Source organism: Pseudonaja textilis, chromosome 1 (assembly GCF_049901715.1).
Source record: "Pseudonaja textilis isolate UNSWEBS1 chromosome 1, rPseTex1.2, whole genome shotgun sequence".
Classification (NCBI taxonomy): domain Eukaryota; kingdom Metazoa; phylum Chordata; class Lepidosauria; order Squamata; family Elapidae; genus Pseudonaja; species Pseudonaja textilis.
Window position 1 is genome coordinate 62,778,616 of NC_141990.1, and position 19,917 is coordinate 62,798,532.

Sequence of the window (19,917 nt, forward strand, 5' to 3'; positions counted from 1 at the left end):
GTAAATCGGCTAAAACACCAATGAGCCAGGAGTTTAGCTATAATGATGTTCAAAGTCCTATTTTTGATAAGAACATTTATCAGTCCTTGATTGGTAGTTTATCTTATCTCAGTAATTGGTCAAGGCCAGATATTGAATACTGTGTTAATCAATTAGTGAGATTTAACACTGAGCCAACTGAAACACACTGGCAAGCTGCTAAACGTGTGTTAAGTTATCTGAAACAAACAATGCACTATGCATTGTATTAGGAGCCAAAAGATGAATTGAGTTTAACTGCATATGCTGATGCAAGTTTTGCTACAGACAAATACACGAAAATCTACATCGGGTACTGTAGTATTATTGGGAAAGGTGTTGATTGCATGGAGGTCTATTAGACAGAAACATCTAAGTTTGTCAACAATGGAGGCTGAATTCTCATGTTTATTATGTACAGATTGTTTTGTATAAACAATTATTAATTGACATGGGAATTGATGTAACAGATTCTATTGTTGTTTATGAAGACAACCAATCAGCAATACAGATGGCTTCAAATATTGCTGTTAAAACAAGAACGAAACACACAGGTTTAAGATATTTAAATGTGAGACAATGTGTGCAAAATAAAATGATTAAGCTGGAATACTGTATGTCAGAAAACAATATAGCAGATCATTTTACAAAGGCCCAAGGCTCTATAAAGCATAAAGCTTGCTGTGAAGATTATAAACTTAGAACGTAAGGTTGTATATATTGTCCTACCCAAAAGGGGAGAATGTTAGGAATGTAAGTCACCTAATAGTGATTTGGGTTGGAAATATATAAGTCAGGATAAACATTTTAAAACTGTATCTTTAAGAAAATGCAAAATTTGTAATTGGGTGTGGTTTCTCAAAAGGCCGTAAGATGGAGCCAGAAACCTGGATTGTCTTAGTCTCAGAAGGGAGTGTGTCTCAGTGAGTTTTTTTTCCCTTCTGTTGGAGAGTTCTGCCGTTCCTTCTAATTATTCATGGATTTGATGTAAGTCTGATACTGAACTGTTTTTGACACTGGACTTTGATATTTGGATTATCCCTGGACTGAAAACTGACTGATCTTATCTGTGAATGACTTTGGAGTGCTTGTTTTTGAACTTTGCCTAAAACCTTTATTGAAAGTAAAAAACCTACATTTACTGTACAGTGTATCTGTGTGCTGTGTGTGTATTATTCAAACACTACTCTCAAATACGTCTCCCTGTATGCACTCATTCTCCTAACGGGGAATTACCTCAACACAGCTGCACAACAAAGCAATCCATTTTGCTTCCCTAACCAGAGCTCTGGAATTCTTTGAAAGGTAAGTGAAGAGGAGAGTGTGGGGCCTGGTAAGGTGGGAAGCAGGCCTGAAGCTGGTGGGGATCTGGTGGGGGCGATGAGGTAGAGATGGGAGGGGAATCTGGCAGTGTCCCTGTGGTTGGAAAGGACAAACAACCATAGGAGCACTGTAGGGGCTGTAATTTTGGAACCATGTCATTAAGTAGATTTGGGGGGATCCTCTGTAACTTTGAATGTTGCTAAGTGATCAGTCTTTAAGACGTGGACTACACGGCTATATAACTACAACTCTAATTCTCATTCATAGATGCAAATTCTGAGACAATATTTATAGGTTTTTTTTAAAAAAAAACATTATATGGCTGGGTGATATTGCTGACATACATAGCTGTAATTCTAAATAATGTGGTTTTAAAAATATATTTCAGATATATTACACTATTAGTGGCAAATATCCATAGCTCAGATGTAGAATGAGGGTGAAGGTTCTTTCTCTAAGTTTGTGGATTGGTTTCTGAACATTTTGTCACTAGGCTAGGTAATATTTTCAGTTCACTCCCCTAAACTTAGTTGAAGATGTTACCTAGCCTGGTGACAAAACATTCAGAAACCAGCCCACAAGCTCGGAGAATGAACCTTCACTCTCCTATTACAGTATACCTTTGCCTTCAGCTCAACATAATTAAGCTTGGTCCCACTCACAAACTCATAGTTCCATATAGTCCTTCCATTAAAGAAAGAAGAAACCTTTTATTTTAACCAATTGATACAGTTTCAGGCTGTTTACTTTGCATTTTTTTTTTGGCTTCTGGCACCACAATCTCTCAAATGATTTGTTTTCTTCTTGGAAGAAAGTTCTGCTCTTCTACCACAGATTAAGTAATTTGCACTCCCAAAGCTGTTATGTAATCAACACAAACCAGGATGTAGCGTGCGAAGACTAATGATTCATGGCTGTGTTCTCAGTACTTTTTCCTTTATTGAGCAAGAGAAAGGAGGGATCTAAGAATCTAGACGGCATAAAAACGAGACCTGCCTTTTGAAAGGATTCATGACAAGGCAGAGACTGCCAGCAAGAGAAAAGAATGGCTGAAGAAAATGACAGTTTTGTGAAACAAATTAATAAGGTGTTTGATGAGAATAAAGACAACAAGAATGAAGAGCTTCTTTTCACTTTCAAAGGAGTTTTGTATCCTAATCGCCTTTGTAGTGCAGAAACTTTTGAAGCACTGGAAACTTTTGAAGCAAGAAAGGATGATATGCTGTTAATTGCTTATCCCAAATGTGGTGAGTATTTAATCTTCTTTCTTCCTTTTGCAAAGGAAAGAGGAACATTATGCTGTGGCCTTTTCATCACTTTTTTCAAATTTATCCCCCATTTTGCTGCCTCTGGGATAATCTCAAGCTTATCTGCAATATATTACAATACACGCTCCAAAATGACATCCTGAAAATATCCTGAGTTTTAGTTGTCATCACCCTCAGCTATATGATGGGAGGTAGCAGTTGTCAATCCCCAAAACAATCTAGAAGGGATGTGTTTGGAGAAGACTGGACAATGGCTAGGCACCAAGTGAAACTGCTCAGCTTTTTATGATCCTAGAAGTCAGGAATAATTTGCATAAGCTGCCTTGTTATATTCTGTTAAAAACAAAATACTTTTAGTTTTGTATCCATCCCTCAAAAATAATGTAATTAGGCTTGAGGACAGCATTTTAAAGATTTAGATCCTATGATGAGATGTCTTACCCCGTTAGCTGATCATTTGATTTATTTATTTATTTTTGGCTAAGAATAGAGGCAGTCCTTGATTCATTACTAACAGTTCACAGTTATAACTGCACAGAAAATTGTGAATTACAACTGGTCCTCCTATGTATGATCTTTGCAGCATCCCCAGTGTCACGTTATCAAAGATCAGATGCTTGGCAATCTGCATGTATTTACAATTGCAGCATTCTGGGATCATGTGATTGCAATTTGTGACATGCAAAGTCAATGGGGGAAGCCAGATTCCCTTCTCAACCATGTTATACATTTTGACTACAGTAATTCACTTAAAGGGGGTTGGACTAGAGGACTTCCAAGGTCCCTTCCAACTCTGTTATTCTGTTAACGATCGGCTTGTTTGGCAACAGAAATTCTGGTCTAAGTTGTGATTAGGACTATGTGTACACATTTTTTTAAAAAAAGAAGCATGTCTTCAGACAGGCTGGCCCCAACCCTTTTAAAAATCTTTTGGGTGACAGCTTTGGAAGCCAGGTTTTACTTAGAAACTTCCACACTACCACATTCTAGTGCATGGGAATTTGGGACGGGGGATCTTACAGAGAGGTGGAAGTTTAGACACAACAACATTCTTCTTCTGAGTCAAGGACAAGCCATCCTGCACAGGAGTGGGATTCAACCGGTGTTACTACCGGTTCGGTGACTACGTTTTGCGCGCGCATGTGCATTTTACGTGTAAAAAAACCTTAACCTGTGCCACCCGAACAGCTGAAAAGCGCTGTGCACCGGTGCGCAGTGTTTGAAAAGCCTCTTTTTTCCTGCTTTTTCAACCTCAACTTTGCTGTGCAAAGCAGCTGAGGTTGAAAAAGCAGGAAATAAAGGACAGGTAAGAGCCAGGGTGGGTGGGTGGGCCAAAAAGCAGCAAAGACATAAACAGTTTGGTGTCTGCTGCTCTTCAGAGCTACTGGTTCTTTAGAACCAGGCAGAACCAGTAGCATCCCACCCCTGATCCTGCACTTGGGAAAGGAGTGGTTCAAGGGATGTCTCCAATTGGAATGGCTGGTGATTGGACCATGTGATGGACTGGCAGGTGCAGGGGATTTGGGTTTTGGATTTCAATTACGAAGGGAAAACTGGGAACTCTCAGATTCAGGCTTTCCCAGATGTGCCAATATGGCCACTCCAATACAATGGAAGTTTGAGAAATTGTCTGTCTCGGAGTTTATTGGTTTGGAGTTTGTTAATTGGAAAGCTGACATTTGGTTTGAAGCTAGACATTTTAACTGCACCTAAACTGAATGCAAAATTTAATTTTTAGAAAAAGATTATTTATCGGGAAATAATTGAACAAATATTCCTATCCTCTTTAAATCAAGAAAGGACATTTTTCTGTTGGTTGATCATTGTAATGAAGACATGGTTGGCCAGATCTAAGAGTCATATGGAAGAAGGCGGTGTAGAAATTGGAAACATAGAAGAAAAATAACACAGGCATGTACATGTTGGCCCTAATTCCTGGAACTGGATGAATGACTTATGTTGAGTTGAGATGCATGTGCCTTGAAAAGGCAGGAATTCAGACTGAGAGTTTTCTTTAATTGCTCCTTGCCACTAGCACCCTAGGAAGCCAAAGTACTCTCAGTTGCTGCTGTAAAACAATGCAACCAATAAACAGTGCAAAACAGGGATAGCCTGGTCACAGTAATTCAGACTTTGGACATTGGCCACAGTCCAACAAAGTGGAACTGCCTCTGTGAATGATAAACAACTTCCCAAGATGGTAAAATGTAGTTACTACATAACATACAGAACTCAAGGAAATATGGCATTTATAGGAATTTTTGCCTTTCCATACCTTTGGCTCCTGGGCTTCTTTGAAGAGAAAAGGTGGCACTTTGATATATTCCTCAATTGTCCCTCAATGGATTTTTTTTATCTTCTTACATAAAACCAGACAGATCCACACACTAAAAATAAGGATTACTACAGAGGCCTGAAACAAGAGACCTGTATGCAAACAATTCATATTTTTTTTTTGCATGAAGTGGGAAAGACTTGTAAGAGCTCAAGTTAAAGCAATTATTACTGCAGACCTGTAACAGCTCAAGTTAAAGCAATGGTTCTTTGCTTTTGTTCTCGGCATTTTAAAGTTGGCAGTTTTAAGGATGATTATGGATTGTCTTCAGACTGCTGTTGTTACTGATGGATTGGGAAATGGAAGAAATGGTATGGTGAGGCTATTATAGACAACCTCCTTTGACACATCTTTTAATATGCTCTGTAAATCTACTTCAATCTTGCTCTGGGGCTGTTTGAACATTTTATCCCAGTTGGTGACTAGAAGCCTTCCCAAATTCAGCACCATGTACTTAAAAAAGGAATCAACAGAAGTGCTATCTCACCTCCGAACCTAGAGGACCTATGGAAAAGAGACAGGAGAAGGAAGAAAAGAGAAAGGATGACGTTTTGTAAAGAGGTAAGGAAGGTATTGAATGCATCGGGAGATGCTCTGACTGACAGTGCAGCCAACAACAACAACACTTTTATTAAACTTGTATGCTGCCCAACTCTCAATGACTCAATGAGAAGATAGAATAGCAGCAAAATGGTTGTCTGGACAGAGCAATTACAAGAGCACAGATGCCTACAAACCCCAAGACCACTAGTAGGATTCAATCGGTTCGTACCATTACCCACCCTCCACTATAAAAGTGGATCCTGGACACTGTGCTACACTGCAATGGAGAAATGAGCAAGGCCAGCGCAAGGGAAGGAGAAGGCCCTCTTTCTTCTCCCTGCTTCTTCTTCCCTTGTGCCGGTTGCTCCGTTGACCATGTTTCCATTGCCCAGGATCCACTTTGATAGTGTTGGGGGGGGGGGGGAATTTAACAACCGGTTTTCCCAGGGTTAGGTTTGCCATTGTCCTGTATGTGCAGCAGAGCTGGGGGACAGGGATTGGCCATACCTCCCATGACCAACCTGACCCTGGGTGAACCGGTTGTTAAATTATTTTTCAGCCTTTAGTAGTGCTATTGGTTGAACCTTAGTTAGAATGGGCTGTGTAAATCAGGATCGTTGCCTGCTTGTCACCTGAATCTTGCAGAGAAAATGTAGTCTTTGTAGATTAGGTGAAAGAGCAAACCTGAGATTCATTTTCTACTTACTCACTTTCTAGCAATCATAGATCAGTATTATATCCAACCAGTGTCAACACATCACAAAATGTACAAGCTAAGGTCTAAATTTTCTAGATTTTTTTTTTCATTCATGGTCTAGTAGTGCTTGGCATGCTGAAATTTTCCTGCGTTCAAGAAAACATATGTTTGTGCTCGTGGTTATAAAGTTAATGCAATCTGTAATCTAAATGTAGTTTACCTGTTTTCTCTTATAGGTACCAACTGGGTATTTCAAATACTAATAGAAATGGTCGCTGCAATTTCAAGTAATAAGGAGTTACCACTACCAAGACACCACTTAGTGCTTGAATTTGGAAGCCCAGAAAAATTTCTGGTCAGTATGATTTTAGCCTTCGCCTAGAATAATATAAGTGGTTAAATATGCTGGATAATTTATCTTGCTTCAGCATATGGCAGCACCAGACCTGAGCTTAACTGATTGGGCCCTAGAGCTCTGGTTTGTAAGCTACACTGAGGATTTGAAAAAAATATTCTGGTATAATCTTATACCAAATTGCTGTGGGCCAGAAAAATCTGCATGTATGCATTCATGTAAGTCATCAGGAGGTAAAATCAGACTTGAAAATGATTTTATTTTTATTTTGCAATCTACAGAATTTACAGCTCTTATATATTAGTGCATTATTTTGATAGAGTTAGAAACTTTGAATTTATGACCCTGTTCTAGAGTAGGATCAAAGAAACAGATATTGAGATGCACGTTTTTAAAAAGCCATTCAAAGTTATCTTATTTAGCCATTCCATGGGTTTTGAAAGAATGTACTTCTAACTAACCAGCCTAATCGCCAGTCTGGTTTTATGTTTTGGTATGTTTGTGGAATTGTTTTGTGTATGCAAAAGAAATATGTAAATGGAGCTGCCTCTCCAGAGCAGAGGGCAGGCCAGGAGACTTGGTTTATAGACAGAGGAGATCTGGATAGTCATTATTACCATGTACATAATGAAGAGGCTAATGTGGGCTTGCTAATGCAGACAGGTTTGCAGCAAACTGAAGAAGTAATCCTTGATTATGATAACAATTGAGCCCAAAATTCATCAGCAGAATTTTAGCATATTTTGGTTTGATTTCAGAAAATGAAAGAACAACTATCTCCCCGTTACTATGCAACTCATCTCCATTATGATAACATTCCAAAATCCTTTCTGGAGAAAAAAGTGAAGGTAAGGGTTCAGTTTCACTGTAAATACAATTGTCCGAAAGAATTCCCTGGTTGCATCTCAGTATGTAGATACTGAATATTATATGTTTCTAAAGTCTCAAAAAAAATAGGTCCCCTATATCCTTCAACATTTACAATTACACGTGAAGGTTCTGTTATGATCTATGAATTAAACCATGGTATATAATAATAATCATATCTTTTTCTTCAAGGGAAGGGTACTGTAAAATCTCGTCAGAGGTGGTATTTGTCGGTTCTCCGAACTACTCAAAAGTTCTGCTATCGGTTCTCCAGAACTGGTCAGAACCTACTGAATACCACCTCTGAATATTTATCCAAAATAATTGAAATTCTGAAGATTTATCCAACTAACTCTCCAACTAAGAATGTTACTGAGATATTTACTCAACATATCTCCTATATTACTGTTCCCATTCTCCCTCTCCCTCTCCAAACCTATTTGATTTACATTTACATGTAGCTACATTTACAATTGACAGCAAATAAAATGTTTTTGTCTTGACCTTATATATAACTTTTTAGGATGTGATTTTCAGTATGCCACCGTTTAAAGGCCAAATGCAAATTTTGGCATAGAAACCACAACCCTGATTTATGTCTTAGTTTCTTATAGTTTCTTAGTTTCTGTGAACATCTAGTGGCTGTTTATAATTCTTTTAAGTCACATTTAATGATCATCTATCTGTTTAAAAAGATGCTGGTGGTATTTCGAAATCCCAAAGATGCAGCTACATCCTATTATCATTTTTACAACAAAAATCCTTTGCTGCCTACTCCTAGTTCCTGGGATGACTTCTTTCAAAAGTTTATGAATGGTGAAGGTATGTTATCTTATGTTTGTTTGTTTGTTTGTTTGTTTGTTTATAAAATTTATTGGCTGCCATCTTACAAGATAATTCTGGGCAGCTTACAGTAAAAAAAATACATTAAACATAAACATAAATAAATTAAAATCAAAGATTAAAATATAAGGACGGGGACAGAAGGTGGCGGAGGTGGGATCTGTTGTTATTCGATCAACCACCTCCTTTGGGGCCCATTCCCCCATTGGGCCCCAATCCAACTAGCAAAGTCAGGACTTTAGGCCCTTTTAAAAGGATAGGAAGGTTAAGGCCAACCTCAAATTCTCACAACCTCAATATTTATTCCTTTTGATCTTCTCAGAGCCTCCCATTTACAATTCTGCTTAGCCTGAAAATGTTTCCCGTTAAATTAGAATCTGGTCCTATCTAAGTGATTGCATAGAACCATAACTTTTTTTTCTCTAACTCATTTGATGAAGAAATATTGAAGAAAAATAAATTCAGGGAATTGGCCTACTGGCATACAAAGGAAGCATTTAATCAGGACTTGAACTTCAAAAAGCTGTCCATTATTTATGTTTTTAGCATATTTCTTATTTCAAGCTAGTTCTTCCTGTACATTTTTAATACCAGAAGTAAAAATCGACATGCATGAACAAGTTTAAAATGGTGATTTATTTAATTCATATAGTATATCAGAAGCTATCTGTTGTAGCAATCCTGGTTACATAAATTAAACTATGGATGAGTATATTTGCAATAGATATACCTTTACTACTTTGGAAAACATTCCAAAGATAATTTGTGTATAAATAATATTGTAGAAACCACATCACGGCACAGCTTATGATATATAATATATCCTCTTTTTCCCACAAGATGGTGACAGCAAAAGAAGTGATTCCAAATTTTGGGATTCCTTTCTAATTCTTTCCCTGATCAGAAGACAATACTCAATGATCTGAATAAAAAGAGTTAAAGAAGCCCTCATCTTAAAAATGAGTGTAATTTATTTATTACTTCAGCTTATATTCAGCCCAGAGTCTAGAAATGGAATTGCAGACAAATTGAAGTAATAGATGAAATTTAAAATAAAATAAAGATATTTCCCATATTTTCTAACTATTTATGAAGGGAATTACTAAGTGTAATCTTCAGTTTATTTTTTAGCTAAAAATGTGATATGCATTGACCATTATAAAATTGTTATACTCTTTCAGAACTTTTTGGAGGATCAGACATTCTTTTCCCCTCTCTCCTTGATGTGATAAAAGTTTTCTCACATAGCACAAATCTGATCAAATAAAAAAAGATTTTCTAGAATGATATCACTGCAAATAGTATTAGACTTGTCCTAATAGGATATGATTCAGATTATAATAATTTATAATGTAACTGAATTAGAACAAACTTAGTTAGATTTCATCACATAATCCAGTTGATTTGCTTATTTTATTTGCGTATTATAAAAATGTGCCTTGGGCAGGTCAGCCTAGAGCCAGTATCACATTGGACCCTACCCAGATATCTTGTATTTACAATAGACTCAATGAAATTGGATTAAAATAGCCATGGTAAACCTGGTTCCAATACAGTTGATATAATTGAGATTGTTACATTTTCCTTGTCTCATTTAGAGAACTTAATTAGCTGGTGAGATAGAAATTGTGTACATTTCATTTCAGTTGCATGGAAATCCTACTTTGACCATGCTCTTGCTTGGGACAAACATATGGATGAAGAAAATGTTATGATAATCACCTATGAAGAACTGAAAGAAGTAAGCCTTTTAGAAATTAAAATAATATTTGTATTACATATTCATTTTTCTGTAGCCTATAGCTATGGAGGAAACCTTCTCCAGCATTCCCCATATGAGCAACTTCTATATGAGCAGATAGGCATCTGTGAGAAGGGGCAAGAAAGGTACTAGTGACAAAAAAGTGAATTATAACATCTTGATGCAAATCCTATGACTTGTGCCCAGTATCAGGATACAAGAAAGGATGGAGTTTGCCCAATGACATCATCATACATGCATCACCATTTTTTTATCACCATCATGAGCAGTAGTGAATATTCCTGCTTTAGCTCCCAAGATTGCTGTTCAGGTTGATCCAGATTTATGAGCTGAAATTAGCTTGCAGATCTGATATTTAAATGGGGGAACCCAGATAAAAAGATCCAAATTTCCTTCTTTCCCAAATAGAATATCCCTGGAAGGCACCACTAGCCAGAAGCGGCCAATTGGTTGCTAGGCTAGACTGATCCTGTAACATTAATAGAATGGTTGGTGAAGTGTGTCAGAATCTATACAGGATAAAACTGCACAACTTGTTGACTGCTTAAGGGAACAGTGATGACAACTTTAAGCTGCTTCAGGTATAGTTAGAGACACAATGAGGTCAATGGCATGGGCCTAACTGAGTGCAGAGCACAAGTGGGAAAGACTTTTATTCTTCTATCCTAGGTGTCATAGGATGACTAGGAAATGAGCTACATTGTGTTGACATATTGTTCTTTCTTTGTCACTGTTTGCTTAATCATGGTTTCTTGGTTAGTATGATAATCCATAAACTATGCTTTATGAATCACAATGGCTAGGATTATTCAACACCTAAACCACAAATGAACTTACTTTTAGCGCAGTGTAAAAATCTAGCCTTATTCTTTAGTGTTTAGTCTCAGTGCTATGCTTTGACTTTTCTGTGTTGCAAAGCTTCATAATTAATATAGAGTGTATTTTCATTATTTAATTTACTTGATAGCCAGGTTATTTGGGTTATATATTTTTAAATGAAAATATAAATGGTGTTTCTACAGTTAGGGAATTAGAATCCTAATTCAGGCTCTATAAATGCTAATGAGACTGAAATACATATTAATAATTGGATTTGCAAAAATGAAAAATATATGTAAATATTTAGTATAAACAGCACGTTGTACATATGACCTTCAAAAGTTAAAGCTTTGACTATAAACCCTGAAACCTTGAACATAATTTTCACCTCTGCACATCATTTACTTCCTCTCATTAATAAAGACATTAATGTACTATAATACTGTACATTTTCTATAACCTGGGGAACTCTGGGAATTGAAGTTCATGCTTATCAATGTTGAGAAACACTAACTCTAACTCATCCCATTCTTGGGTGTCAAAGCAGTGTACAGTGTACAGGTAGCCCTCCTCACAAGTGTCACGTTTAGTAACTATTCATGATTATGGTGGTGAAAATGTAACTTTGCAACTGGTCCTCATATTTACGACCATCACAGCATCCCCACAATCACGTGGTTGAGATTTAGGCCCTTTGCAACTGCAGAGTATTTACAACCTTAACAAAGTCCCATGGTCATGTTATCACTTCTTATATGCTTCACGACTGGCTTCCAACAAGCAGAGTTAATGAAAAAAACAACAGTAAAATACCAAGACACAGTCATGTGATGCAGGAGTGAAATTCAAAATTTTTCTCTACCAGCTCTGTGGGCATAGCTGTGGGCGTGGCTTGATATAATAGTAATAGCAACCGGGGGTGATTTTTTACCCATTCGAATTGTCCCTACCACCTCTCTTGAGCCAGGACGAGGTGGTTGAATTTCACCCCTGATACGATGTCTCCCTTAACAGCCATATTGCTTAGCAAACTGAGTTGCCGGTCCCAATTGTTGTTGTAAAATGAAGACTACCTGTATTATTTTAAATGTTTTTAGAGGTGAAATAATTGATTATACTGTTTTACAGAACCTTCTGGATGGAGTCCAACGAATTGCTGATTTTTATGAACTCTCTCTGTCGGATGAGATAGTTAAGTCTATTGCAGATAAGGCTACCTTTCAAGCAATGAGCAGCAAATCTCCGGAAATTCTTGGTCAATTTGCTTCTGTTATTTTCAGAAAAGGTATTATTTCCCTCAGGTGCTTAACTGCTGTTTCTTCAAAGAACACACATGTCCTCTAGTGGAGATAATTAATATTAAAAGCAAAAACTAAGGTTTATGATTTGCTATAGTATCAGTACTTTGAGGACCTATTTTAAAGTTTTGTCTTTCTGCTGCATTGCAGAATTGAGGAACAAAGCCCTTTAAAAGACATTGAAATGTCTTTTTACTTTTATCATCATGTGTAAAATATAAACTTGATATGTTTATTTAAAGAATGGAATATGTATATTTCATTCTTTAAATAAACATATGTAGTCATGAATCCTACCACCACAGAACCAACCTACCACCCTCCCAATCTTTTGGATGTTAATTACCCCTACTACCTCATTTAATTTATTCCCAGGTATCTTAGGCTATAAAGCTTTACTATCTGGAATATCTATTAAATTCAACAGGTCTTATTTCTGAGTACTGTAGAATTGCATATGAATATATTACAAAGCATATAAATTGTGCATGATTCTACATTCCAAAGGTATTTCAAACTGTTGAACTTTTATAGATGAAGACATAACTAATTGTTTTTTCATTGATCCTCCACAGGTGAAGTGGGCGATTGGAGAACTTTGTTCACTGAGGCTCAGAGCAAAGAAATGGATGCAAAATTTGAAGCATGTTTAGCTGGGACTAAACTGGGTGCAAAACTAAAATATGATAAATATTGCAAATTTTAACATTTGTACTTTTGAAATAAAGTAATTTAGATATTCCTTTTCTAAATGAGAAATTAATAAACTATATATACTTAAGTTTTCACGGGTACTTACATGTATGGCATTCGGCTTTGTTCGGGTATTTTCCCACGTCATTGTAGTTGTGCTTTTAAAGTTGTAGCAACGTTTCGGCAGAATCTCATCTGCCATCATCAGGCTTCTGTATAGTGTTCATCTGTAGAGTGTTGGTTGGTTTGGTTTTGCTTTTTATTTATTCAATCTAATTTTAACTAATTAGCATGTACATGCTGTGAAAGTGTTATTATGAAATTGTCTTTTATATTTTTAATAACCATCATACCTCAGAGAGACAACAATTCTATCCCTTTTGAAACAACATTACAATTCACAAACACTTGTCATATCTAATCCTGCCAAAAGTCAGAGATTCAACAACTCTTGCTGATACTGTATCTTCATTTGGCAGAAAATACTGTAGAAGAAGGTAGGAGGTATTCTCTTATTCTAGACTTAATCCTTACCAAGAGATTGGTAGAAGAAGGTACACCTTTGGAAGAAGTATTCATAGTATCCTTGAATTCATTATACTCAGAAGAGAAACAGCTCAGAAGAGTCAACAATGCATACAAGACTTCAGAAGAGAAGATTCTAATGAACCCCATTGGAGGATACACTAGATTTAATCCTTAATGGGAAAAGGATCTAGGAAGGATAGAAAAATCTATGATATGAAATATTGAAGGGACAGATGGTCCTAATAAAATAAGCATGCCCAATTGAGCAGAGAGGAAGGATACTAATTTAACATTCAGATGACTATATTTAAATACAAGTGACTAAATTATGAAAATGTTTCATGGTTTTAACTGTTTTTAATTTGTAGTGGCTTTTGTGGTTATGTTTTTGGTAATTTTGTGGGTTTTTTTACTATGTGCACCATCAAGAGACACATACGGGAGATGGGTGTCTATTCATTAAAAAAAAAAGTTATCCTGCCTTTTTAATATACAGTTCAAAGCAGCAAGTGTTCCTTCCTTCTGCTATTTTCCCCAAAACAACCCTGTGAGGTGAGTTGACTGAGAGAGAGAGTGACTGTTGCAAAATCACCCAGCTGTTTTTTAATACCTAAGAACTCAGCCTCCTGGTTTCTAGGCCAGCACCTTAATCACCACACCAAACTGTCTCTCTCTCCCTCCCCGCCTGCCCCCTCTGTCGCTCTCATTTATCAAAAAATAAATAAATAAAAGTATTCGATTTTTTGCTTCTGCTGTAAAGATATAAATATCTTCAGAACCAGCAAGTTATTTTTTTTAGCTTCCCCTAGCAAATGTGCAATATATTAATAATACTGACTTTCCATTCAAGATTTCTGCAAAGATTTTGGGTAATATCTGCCGCATGTTTTGCATGCTTGAAACAATTATCCTAACATTTAATTTCACCAAGACAGTTATCAGTTCATTCATTATCAGAAAATTGAATGAGAGATTCATTCACAGCAATGGGTAGAGTCATAGGCCATTTTTCAATCATTTATTTAAGCACTGCACAACCATCTTATCAGAATAAAGCAGTGCCAACTTAATATTGGTTTCCCATCACCAATCTTCTTCCCGTCTTCTTAGATTCCAAGCTAAGTCATGTTAACCTGATTTCAGGTATATTAGTTTTAGGTAATCTCCAATGGCATTAATGTCGATTCCCTTCAGCACATCACCAACTGATGCAAAGCATCTCCCCATATATAATTGAGGTCAAACAGCACATATGGGGTGATTCCTAGCATTGTTTTACAACTCTTTGGAAATGTCATAGGAACACTCTAGGCATGTTGCCTATACTTTTGTCCCGTATGCCATTTGCATCTCACAAAAAACAAAAACAAAATTCTAAAGTTTTAAAATAAAGTAAATTGAGGAAATATATGGAAAGATGTTGCATAAAAGTAAACATTATCTACAAAAATTGCTAAATTCAGCTAAGCAGTACCAACACTTCCTTTTCTAATTTGGGTAATTATAACGGGATACACAGAAAAATGAGAGCAAAACTCCCATGACTGTGGAGCCACCAAGCTGTTATATGGATGGATGATTATAAATGATTAAAATTGATTAGCAATCTTGACACTTTCTTAGCAACCATGACATTTCAGGAAGAAAGTGACCCAAATTGATACAGGGAAACAGAGAATCAACTGTGCCCAGTTCAACAAGTGTAATTATTTTCATGATGTTTCAATGAAAAAGCAGGAATGCTTTTGGTATTGGATAGAGATGGATAAAATATGGAATTCTGCTCTCCTATTCTCTACCTCATTGAAAACACAATGAGTTAAAAAAATAGGGAGAAGCAACAGATGTGAAAGGAACTCAAGAAACATATATGGATGGAAGATCAAATACTGAAAAAGAAGGTGCTGCCTTGGCCTTGATAACCATAACACAAGAAGCGTGTGTACATGCCTTTTATACCTCACCCCTCACCATACCTTCAACAGGTCACTTGGCTTATTTTCCAATATAACCTAGAGGACGAAGAATTATCTTTTGACCTTGTTGAGGTAATTCCCTGTTAGGAGAATGAGCGCACACAGGGAGATGTAGTGAGAGTGGTGGAGAATAACACAGAACCAGCACACAGATACACTGTATAGTACAATGTAGGTTTTTACTTCCAGTAAAACCATTAAGCAAAGTTCAACAAAATAGTCCAAGTCATTCACAGTTAAACCAGTCAGTTTTCAGTCCAGGGATAATTCCAATATCAAAGTCCAGTATCAAAAACAGTTCAGTAAAAGACTCACATCAAATCCAAGAATAACAGTCAATAGGGAAAAATGGAGAACTGGCAACACTCTCAGCAACAAGAGAACAAGACTAAACAACCCAGGTTTCTGACTCCATCTTATGGCGGTTTGAGGAACCACAACCAATTACAATTTTAGCATTCCCTTAAAGAGACAGTATTAAAATGTCTATCCTGGTTTATAAATTTTCCAACCCAACTGTTAGGTGACTTACATTCCTAACAGACCTTTGCCTTCAGAACAGATTAATTGTCTTGATTGTTATTGTTGTTCAATTGCTAAATCATATTTGACCCTTTGTGACCCATGGACCATTGCATTCCCCTCCCCTCTTCCACTACCTCCCGAAGTTTGCCCAAACTCATGTTTGCTGTATCAAAGACACTGTCTAACCATCCTGTTCTATACAATCCCCATGTCCTTTTGTCTTCCATCTTTCCCTACATCAGGGTCTTTTAAAATGAATTATCTCTTCTCATTAGGTGGCCAAAATATTTGAGCTTCAGCTTCAGTATTTGTCTTTTAAAAGAACAGTCAGGGTTGATTTCCTTTAGGATTGGCTGAATTGGTCTTGTAGTCTAAGGGACTAAGGGACCCTAAAGAGCCTCCTCTAATCCCACAATTCAAACGTTTCAGTTCTTCAGCACTCAGTTTTCATTAGCATCCAACTCTCACAGCCATACATTACTATTGGGAAAACCATAGTTTTGACTATACGGACCTTTGGTGGAAAGGTGATGTCTTTGCTTCTTAATGTGCTGTCTACATTTGCCATAGCTTTCCATCCAAAGAGCAAGCATCTTTTAATTTCATGGTTGCAGTTGCTGTCCGCAGTGACCTTGGAGCCCAAGAAAAGAAAATTATCATAGCTTCCATTTCTTCCTCTTCTATTTGGCAGGAAGTGATGAGACCAGATACCGTGATCCTAACTTTTTTTTATTATGCTGAGTTTTTTTACTGCTGAGTTTTGCACTTTCCTCTTTCACTCTCATCAAGAGACTCTTTAGTTCCTCCTCACTTTCTGTCACAGAATGGTATTGTCTGTATAGCTGAGGTTAATATTTCTCTCAGAAATCTTAATTCTAACTTGTGATTCATCCAGACTGGTATTTTGTATGATGTATTCTGCATATGCAGTAAGATAAATAAACAGGGTAACAATATACAGATTTGGGTTGTCTGATTATGTGTCATCAAAGTCAACTCTTAACGACCAGATAGATTTTCTCCATGATTATCTACCCTAACCTGATCTTTCAGGTACAAGCACTTTATTCTTCTATATCGTTATTGAGATGGGGTGGCTGTTAACCACTCACCTGAGTGGAAAGGTGAGCAGGTAATTCTTTCAACAGGCTGTTTTCTGTGACCTGCAAACATATCCCCATGCTCATGTTCTAGAGTCCTGATGTCAGTATAAATTGAAAATAGATCTGTTTTCAACTGGATTCAAGAGGGAAAGGAAGGTGGTCTGGAAGTGGACATTTTCCCTCAATTTTTTTTTTTTCAGGACAGAAATAATTAACAGCGTTTCTCTGTGATCCAGATGAGTGATGGATTCTTCTAGCCTTTGCTTAACAGGGACTTCAGACACTGGCCTTCTCTAGGATCTCTCCCAGCAAGAAGCCAACTACTTTGGAGCTGCTATTGAAGGAATTCCTGCTCAGCCTGGAGAGAATGTCTTTTTCTGTATGTATACTTTTGTATTTATTTATTTATTTCATCATGTTTGTGTAGTGTACTGTATATTGGAGGTGGTGACCCTTTGAGAGCTGTATGCAATGAAATTTCATTTTAAAGTATGCCGATTAGTAACCTTACCAAAGGTTTCCTCCTTAAAAGGACTGACCTCCTTTTGTAAGTTCTGTCCTCTCTCGAAAAGTATCCTCCTACATGTTCTCCTTTTTGATATTTGAAGACTAATCTGTAAATCTCGTATTTGATCGATGCCGATTCGTCAAGGCTCAGTACAGTGCAGCGAGACATGATTATGAGACGCATGCGCTCCACACAGGAGAACTGTTTTGAGAGAATGTGCCACGCACAAGAGTGCACCATTTATTTATTTTATTTATTTGATTTGTCAATTGCTTACAAGATAATAAGTACAAGTATATACATGGTTATGAATACATGAAATGGGTACATATAAGAAAAATAAAAGAAACAATAGGACAGGGATGGTAGGCACGCTGGTGCACTTATGCACGCCTCCTACAGACCTTAGGAAAGGGGTGAGGTCAATAGTAGACAGTCTAAGGTTAAAGTTTTGGGGGTTTTGGGAAGAAACCACAGAGTCAGGTAAAGTATTCCAGACATTGACCACTCTGTTGCTGAAGTCGTATTTCCTGCAATCAAGTTTGGTGTGGTTAACCTTGAGTTTGTATCTATTGTGTGCTCTTGTGTTGTTATGGTTGAAGCTGAAGTATTCATTGACGGGTAGGACATTGCAATGTATGATTTTATATACCATACTTAGATCAGACCGAAGATGGCATAATTCAAGGTTTTCTAGGTCTAGAATTTCAAGTCTGGTGGCATAAGGTATTCTACAACGAGTAGAGTGGTAGAGAACTCTTCTTGTGAAATATTTCTGGACTTTATCAACTGTGCTAATATCAGATATGTAATGTGGGTTCCGGATTGATGAGCTGTATTTGAGTATTGGTCTAGGAAATGTTTTGTATGCTCTAGTTAGTAGTGTGATGTTACCAGAGAAAAAGCTACGTAGGATTAGGTTAACAACTCTTAATGCCTTCTTGGCTATGTAGTTACAGTGGGCTCTAGCACTTAGATCATTAGAGAGGAGTATTCCAAGGTCCTTTACAGAGCTTGGATCATCAACAAGGTCCTGACTATAAAGCTTGTATTTTATTTTCTGATTTTTGTTTTGCCAATATGTAAGACAGAACATTTATTTGCTGAGATTTGAAGTTGCCATTTGTTTGACCATTCTAATACATAATCAAGATCTTTTTGAAGGGTAGCAGTATTGTCTGTGGTATTGAACAGCTTTACAACATCAGCGAAGAGAATGCAGTTGCTCTTAATATGATCACAGAAGTCATTTATGTAGAGTATGAAAAGAGTTGGTCCTAGAACACTGCCTTGGGGGACACCACTATTGACAGGTACAGAATTTTATAGGACACTCCCAATTTTGACCATTCGTTGTCTGTTTGACAGGAATGCTTCTATCCAGTTATGCAGTTGTCCAGAGATACCATAAGATTTTATTTTTAGGAGTAGTTTGTTGTGTACCACTGAATCAAAGACTTTACAGAAGTCTATGTAGATTGCGTCTATTGCTTTGCCCTGATCGAGTTGTGTCGTCCATATGTTTTTGCAGTGTAACAGTTGCAGATTACAGGATAGTTTTTTCCTGAAACCAAATTGTTTATTGGAGAGTAGGTTGTTTGTCTCTAAGTGGAGGATAATGGATTGGTTAATAATTGATTCCATGACTTTACAAGTGACGCAGCATAAGGAGATTGGTCTGTAATTTTCAACTAGGCTAGGGTCTCCCTTTTTGAAGATGGGGATGACCGTGGCTTGTGACCATAGGTTTGGCAAGGAGCTGGTCCTGAAAGATTTTTCAAAGATTATGCTTAGAGGTTTGGCTATGGCAGTGGATAGCTTTTTTAAGAAGTAGGCACATATTCCATCCGGTCCAATAGATAGAGATGGTTTTAGATTGTGCAGTGTTTTTTCAACATTGTCTTCTATAAAATCGATATGTATTAGATCATTGTAGTTATCTGTGGTTCGGCTAGGAATACTGGGCGTGATCCATTGCTGTTTACAAATACTGAGCCGAAGAATGTGTTAAAGATGTTGGCTTTAATGGTGTCGTCGTTGCAGTCTTTACCATTAGATCCTATCGGGGTGGGATGGACCTTGAGTCTTTTAATTTGTTGTTTACAAAATTGTAAAAAGTGCGGGTGGAATTGGTGCATAGAAGGTTTTCCTCTTGTTTAATGTGATAATTGGTGCATTCAGTCTTTATCTGGCGGCATAAATTTTTGTATCAGCTTTTGAAATTGGCAACATGACCAGATTTGTTTTTGGATTGAAGTTTCCTTAATTGTTATGGGTAATCTGTTTTTTTTTTTGTTTGTTTGTTTTGGGAGTTGTTGTTGGTACATATAGTTTGATGACTCTTTTGACTTCAAGTAAGAATATGTTGTAATGGTCTTCAATAGTATTGCATCCAGTGAATAGAGATTGCCAATCGAGGAATGAGAGATCGTTGTCTATAAGATCATAGTTGCCTT

At 37.0% G+C, this 19,917-nt stretch overlaps 1 protein-coding gene across 3 annotated transcripts; it reads left to right on the forward strand.

Moving 5' to 3' along the window:
* Positions 1–933: 933 nt before the first annotated feature.
* On the forward strand, positions 934–12,909 carry LOC113433132 (sulfotransferase 6B1-like). 3 transcript variants are annotated; one of them, XM_026695494.2, is made up of 8 exons: positions 934–1,323; positions 2,153–2,588; positions 6,421–6,539; positions 7,298–7,387; positions 8,102–8,228; positions 9,896–9,990; positions 11,959–12,115; positions 12,704–12,909. In XM_026695494.2, the coding sequence occupies exons 2-8, from the start codon at positions 2,387–2,389 to the stop codon at positions 12,832–12,834; spliced, it is 921 nt and encodes a 306-aa protein (XP_026551279.1). In that variant the 5' UTR covers positions 934–1,323; positions 2,153–2,386; the 3' UTR covers positions 12,835–12,909. The 3 variants fall into 3 exon arrangements, with proteins under 3 accessions (XP_026551279.1, XP_087792365.1, XP_087792375.1); XM_087936239.1 differs by having other exon boundaries at positions 1,129–1,323; positions 2,291–2,588; XM_087936249.1 differs by having other exon boundaries at positions 1,194–1,323; positions 2,484–2,588.
* The last annotated feature ends 7,008 nt before the right edge of the window (positions 12,910–19,917 follow it).